The 6,931-nt window shown below is 39.9% G+C and overlaps 1 protein-coding gene across 1 annotated transcript in view; it reads left to right on the forward strand.

Annotated features, from left to right (window-relative positions):
* Positions 1-5,639, forward strand: part of Negr1 (neuronal growth regulator 1) — a 758,422-nt gene extending 752,783 nt beyond the window's left edge. Inside the window, exon 7 of the mRNA XM_021157844.2 lies at positions 2,889-5,639. Coding sequence (XP_021013503.1) covers positions 2,889-3,013 — 125 coding nt within the window. The 3' untranslated portion in view covers positions 3,014-5,639. The remainder of the gene's footprint in view (positions 1-2,888) is intronic.
* Positions 5,640-6,931: the final 1,292 nt, after the last annotated feature.

The following is a 6,931-nucleotide window of genomic DNA, read 5'->3' on the forward strand; positions in this document are numbered from 1 at the left end:
CAGAGGCAGAGGCAGAGGCAGAGGCAGAGGCAGAGGCAGAGGCAGAGGCAGAGGCAGAGGCAGAGGCAGAGGCAGAGGCAGAGGCAGAGGCTCTTGCCCTGAGGTGTAAATGGTAACATGAGCATGTGAAATTAGGAATGAGACCTCTCAGTCCTTGACTAACTGCCCTCCATTTTTCCCTTTCTGATGGTCTGGATGAGGAGGCAGGTAGCCACTGTTTTACACTGGAGAGACTCATTCTATGGTTTTATCCACAAGTAAAATAACACATGCATTGCTGTGTCATCAAGAGTATTTAAACATATGCTATTTTAAGTATAAACTAGTTAATTTAAAATATATGATTGATAATATTTTGTCGTGTTTAAGATAAAAGGTAATGTGAGTTGAAGTGGGGCTTTAGAAAGAAAATGGCATTGCGAATAGACAGCAAAATAGAAGTTTATATGGGAGTGTGTAGAATTAAATAACCACAGGGCCATGTCTAAAGCACTTACCATCATATTCCTGTCACTTAATATTTTATTTGATGCCTAGTTCCATAAAAACTTACTAGAATAACAAAGGGGAGCACACCCATTTATGATCCAGGACATATGCTTGTGTCCTGCTTCAAAAGAGAGCCAATTTTGTAAGACCAAAGTACACATTGAAACGGTAATTTCTTCATTTAATTGAATTGTTCCCTTGAGCATCTCTTGGGCATCTGTTATGTGCCCAGATTTTGTTTCAAGCAATAGAAACATAAATGAAATATGAATGACTCCAGAAATAAATATGTGAACACATATTTGCAGTATAGGGCGAGAGTGGGACCTCAGAGGATTGTAGATGATACCACACAGAAAGGTTGCACAGAAAGGAACGCTGTGATATGTGAGACATTAGACAGGCCTCCTGAGGTCCCCCCAGCTCTGTGTGGATCCTTCCTTAGTATGTACTGATGACAGAATGACTTGCCTGTACTCTGTACAGTTAGAGCTGAAAGCTGGAATCCCCTCTTGTGTACAAAGCCACTCTCCATGTTTTCCATTACTGTCCCTTCACTGATCCTTTCATCACACTCAAGATTCTTAAAAACAACTCCAAAGTAGCTGTTAACAATTACAAATTCATATTTCTAAAATACTCTTCCAGGTCTTCATCAAGCAAAAATAAGGATTTCCATGATTTTACGTTAGACATCTTAGGTATCAAACACTGAAAAGCTCTGTTAGAGGCAGAGTCGGGTTCCTCTTTTCACTGAAAACACCCTCTTCTGACAGATGTGCTCTCCTCAGTAGTTGCTCTTGCATCCCTTTCTGTGCCCTTCCCCTGCACATATGTCACAGATGTGCAGCTTGGTCTTCATTTGGGTCCTCCAACACCTGGAGGGGTGCTGTGCCTAAAGCTATTGCCTGTCTGTGGAATATGTTCCTCTAACTGGACTCTCTTGTCTGGCATCAGTGGGAGAGGATTCACCTGGTCCTGCAGAGACTTGATGTACCATGGTCGGATGATACTGGAGTGTTGGGGGTTGGGAGACCACCCATTCAGAGGAGAAGGGGAGGGGAGATGGGGTAGAGGACAGTGTGAAGGGGAACAGTGACTGGGATATAAAGCTAATAAAAAAAGTTGCAGCTCCAACACTGGGGTTCACTGTGTACCCCTCCCACCATGGGGCCAGTATCTCCTTCATCCCCTATAATGTCATACAAGTATCAGAACATAATTATTTCTCTCATTATGTGGTGACTCGTCCTTTATGAAGCTTCCATTCAAACTGTTCTGCTGGTGATTTAAATTCTGCTCCTGGGTTTGAGTTGTAGACTTAGGCGTGAAATGTATGTCTCTATCACAGGATTCGATTTCAAGAAGAACATAGGACTTGAAACTTAGGTTTCATTAGCAGGTGGTAGTTAGAAGCAACATGGCAGGCATGTTGTTCATGCTATTATAGTGTGATGAACAAGATCAGTCCCAAGTCAGTATGAATACTGGTGATGCTCAGTTTCGGGAACAGCATGATCCAGGCAGCCCTCAGCAACAACCTTACCTACCCAGAGCTGCAGCTGACCTGCTTGGCAGGCAATGGCCATACCCTAAGCCTGGTGACTTTTCAGGGCTTTTGTGTGTTAAGCTATGCTTTCTAATGTATCCATGCAGCCTATACATTCCTAGTGCATGCTTTCTCCTGTCCTAAGCTCTTGTCAAGATGTGAACTCTTTCCATTACAAGTCCTGTTGTTACCTGCCTAGAACTTTGTTTCAACCCAGCCCCTTCAGCCCAGCAAGGCTGATCTACATCTGAAACTCCAGCATTTTGCCTGAAGTCTCTTTCCTAACACTTCTCCCATGTTACTTACTGAGTAGTTCCCTGTAGTAAAACGTAAAAGCAACTCTCTCCAGTTCTGGAAACTTCATTTGATAACTTTTCTATCAGTAGAATTTGCATGTTCAAACGCTAATGTTGCATGGTACTTTGATGCAGTTGTTTAAATGTCTTCACACACATATAAAACGAAGTCCTTGAAAAGGAAATTTTACTTTTGTTTGTTTGTTTTTCCAGCATTCGATGTAGTATTTGGCTGTTCCATGAAAGCTTCGCAAATGTATGCATAAGTGAATATTGCCTGTGAATACCAATAATTATAGTACACTTAGGAGGAGTAAGAGTATCATTGGACCTTATTGGGTCCAGAAGCTCATTTCCAATTTACACCACAGCTCTGGGAGGTGGATTTTATCATGGCTCTCTTGCCCTTAAAAAAACTGACCTCAAAGGTTAATCCTAGTAGGCCTGATGAGGCTAACCATTTCTGCTCCCCCAGCACCACCCCAGTTGGATATTGTCAAGAATACCAGAAGATGAGAACTATATTTGACTGACTCTCTTCCATTCCTTTCCAGCTCCAAGTACAGCCCAGTATGGAATTACTGGGAGCGCCTGCGACCTCTTCTCCTGCTGGAGCCTTGCGTTGACACTATCTTCTGTCATCAGTATATTCTACCTGAAGAATGCCATCCTTCAGTGAATCTAAAGACCCATGACAGGCTTTTAAGGAGTCTCTGGGAGTGCTGATGGCTGGATCCAATCTGGTGCAGCTAGCTTGAAGCAGCGTGGGGTACAATCGGCCGTCTGTACGCGGGTGACGCCTTTTGTCTGTGGAATCGCTGGTTCTGTAAATACTTTCATTCTGCTCTCCTTTTGATTAGACACACGACCGTGTGAAGCACTGCACATTGTCCCTTTTTTAAGATGTGAAAGGTCTCAACTTACTTTTAGAGGATATTAATTGTGATTTCATGTTTGTAATCGACAACTTTTCAAAAGCATTCAGTCGTGGTCTGCTAGGCTTCCGGCTGTAGTTTACATAACAAATATTGCAGTGAACCCATGATTCTTTAAGGCTGCAATACAAGGGTTCCGTGCCCTGTTTCAATAAGAGTCAACCCACATTTACAAAGATGCATTTTTTTTCTTTTTTGATAAAAATTCAAATAATATTGCCTTCAGATCATTTCTTCAAAATGTAACACATACCTAGACGTCCCTGCTCGCATGACATCCAGGTTTTGGAAATGAGCCTTGTAATATAACTCGCTATGCTTCTCCTTCTAATCTCAGCATGGGTGTGCCTTCATAAAATAATCTCTTGGTCTCTGACAAATACATAATGTTTTCCTAAACCTTGCAATCTGGAAGCAAAAAAAGTAAATTACACCAATAAGCTAAACTCCACCCCACTTTGGGGGGGGGGGGCAAGAAGCTATTAGGCTGTGTCTAGTCATTACCCATTGAGCCTGAGAACTTTGCCCACAGCATCTCAGTTTTCTTGATAAAACAATTTAATAACATGGTTGAAGTTCAGGTTTAATATTAGTGCCACTGTAGGAAAACATAGCCCATCACAGGACAGCACAGCTTGTTCAAGAGACCCCTGGTAAAGCAGCAGTCTCCTGCACTATTCAAGTTGATGCCCTAACATAGCTTCTCTGCATAGACCGCAGCCCTGCCACCCAAGAGACATGAGGTGGTGAGTGCTCAGATTAGGCTTTGACATCAGTAAGTTACTGTGACAGAAACCCTGCAGATTTCCATCTGATTCTCTGTCTTTGGTTGATAGGAATGCATCTTATGTTCCTTAAAATTCCAAAATGTGTTTTAACAAATATTGGGCATCCATGCATAACAGATCAGCCCTGAAGTAACTAATTCTTCACCAAAATCTTGTTAGTCATTACCACTCAAATTGATGCCAAAACTGAAGACTCACCATGTTTTACTGCATCTTACAGGACATATGTGAGATGCAACCAAATGGACACACCAGAAGGAGGGCATCATGGGATATGTTAATCACTCAATGATTGTGAATATTACATTTTTTCTATTCAAGAAGCAAAACTACATTTTTTGAAGGAAAATGCTGTTAGTCTAACTACTATATTACAGGAATAGGCTCATGGTCTTGCTTTTGACCAAAGAAAGACCAGAGCCTTGAAAGCCATTTTTCAGGTCTGATGAAGTTGCCAATTTCAGCACGCCTAGGTTTCTACAGTGACCTTCTGCACACCCTAACTAAAGACCTACTTTCAAAACTACACCCAAGGACTTTTACAGTGATTATTTTAGGTAGTTTATGTTTTGCCCTAGAAGGACGGCTTTAAATTTTTGATTCTTTTCTAAAAAATTTTAGACCCAAAAGACACCATAAATCTATTTTAATTAGGAAAACGAATCATAAGTGAGGAGACATAAATACATAGTCTTCCTATGAAATGGCAATAATGTGGCATAATGCTATGAAATTTACTAGCTGTAATAAATTTATGACATTTTGATTGATATATTAAAAATGAATTTTGAAAATTATGGCATCTAAATTTCTAGGTGATTTGCTACTAAAAATGTTCTTTTGTGGAATTAGTGAGCAAACAACAGAATTATTTTTCTTTGTATTGCAGCTTTAAAGTAGCACACTCCACGATAACCTACTTTTAGAGATAGCGGTGCTACCATGGAGTGTTGGCCACCTGAACCGCTGTTTGGGGAGAGAAGCAGTTGGAGAATGCGTATTATACAGTGACCGTTTCCCTAGAGTTAAAAATGCCTCCTCTGTGTAAGGTGTGTAGGGTACATGTGAGGTAAACTGAGGTATAAAATACAGATGAACCAAATAATTAGTTCTAAGTGTTGTCATGATTCCGAATTCGTGGAGTCCGGTGTTTTTCCATAGAGTGTGACAAAGGACAGTCATAGCTCAGTAGCTACATGTATTTGCCTTTATGTTAGAAGAGACTTTCTTGAGTGACATTTTAATAGAGGAGGCATCCGCTATGTTTTTCTGTATTACAGCAGCATAGTCCTTAGGCGCCTGGACAGAGTGAAACCATGAGTATTTATGAGTTCAGTATTGTTCAAATAAGGCTACAGTATTTGCTTTTTTGTGTGAATGTATTGCATATAATGTTCAAGTAGGTGATTTTACATTGACGGGCATCTGAAATGTCTGATTACTCCATTTTATCAGTCCTGACTGTACAAGATTGTTGCAATTTCAGAATAGCAGTCTTATGAAGTTAATTTATCTTTTTATTTACAACAATTTCTTTAGCTATTCATTTCAGCGTTATGTTTTCCACAATATCCATTTGTGGGATTCCTTTTGTTGCCCCTAAATTTTTAAAGAAAGAAGGAAAAAATGATAATAGAGAAAGGAGAATGAGAAAACAGAGAAAAGAAAAAAAGAGTATGGGGGATAAACAGAAATGACTGAAGGAAGCAAAGAGGTTGGGAGGGAGAGTGGGGGAGAGCTGGAATCTTCTGCTGATGAGCCTATTGGACTGCATTCTTGGTTTAACTGCAAATGGCCTAATTTTTTCCCAATGATCTTATTGTAAACCTAAGTCCTGCTATATATACCCTGTGGTCCTGCTGGGCAGAATTTATTGAATGATTCCACTGCCCAGGCCACGGTACTGAGTGCTTTTTGCAGACACTGAGATTGAGAGAGAGCATTTCAAACATAAAGTCACTTTGGGGTTCACAGCTTCACTGAAAACTTAAGCTAAGAACCACCCAGATAATTCAGGACAAAACTGCACACATATAGAGAAGTACCCCCAATCTGTGAAGTCTGAACACTCTGAGCAACTGAACTATCAAAGTCAATCAATGGTATTGATCAAATTACTGAATAATTGTTAATTTACCCATTGTGCTTAGCTTTGTAACACAGCTGAAAGTTACCTATTTAATCTTTTCAATAAAAATTGTTTTTTTTTTTGAAATCCAGAAATGATTTTAAAAAGAGGTCAGGTTTCTAACTATTTATTGAAGTGTGTGGGTGTACAGTATTTCAATAGATATGAATATGGATAAGTGGTATTGCCTTAAGATCCTCTGAAATGTACTTACTTTAAAGACTGGAAAACACCCTTCCTGTCTTTAGTAAAACATCCATATTTCATAATCTGATGTAAAATATGTTGTACTGTTTCCAATAGGTGAATATAAAGTCAGTTTATCAATTAAAGTATGTATTTGACTCATTTTAAACTCTTTTAGTCTGACAAAGATATGGTATCTTAGGCCTGCTCTCCCATTGTCTCCTGTCCTGTACTGCATGGTGACACAGTGTAAGAACTTGAATTCTGTGACTTCCATGGGCTTCAAGCTGTATCTGATATGGTTCCCTAAAGGTCTAACAATATGCACAACATTTGTCCAAAATTAATTTTTTGAAGATACATATTCTTTAGAGTGTTTACTTGAAGTGAGATATGTCTCAGGTAGAGCATGGAGGGGGGGCGGTAAAAATCCAATGACCCTACAAACTGACAATCCAACTGTCTGTACAAATCTGTGGCTTCTTAAAAGATATGGGCATAAAGCAACAGAAAATATGCACACCCCTCAGGGCACCTCAATACAATTTCTTTTCTACTTC

This window comes from Mus caroli, chromosome 3 (assembly GCF_900094665.2).
Source record: "Mus caroli chromosome 3, CAROLI_EIJ_v1.1, whole genome shotgun sequence".
NCBI lineage: Eukaryota > Metazoa > Chordata > Mammalia > Rodentia > Muridae > Mus > Mus caroli.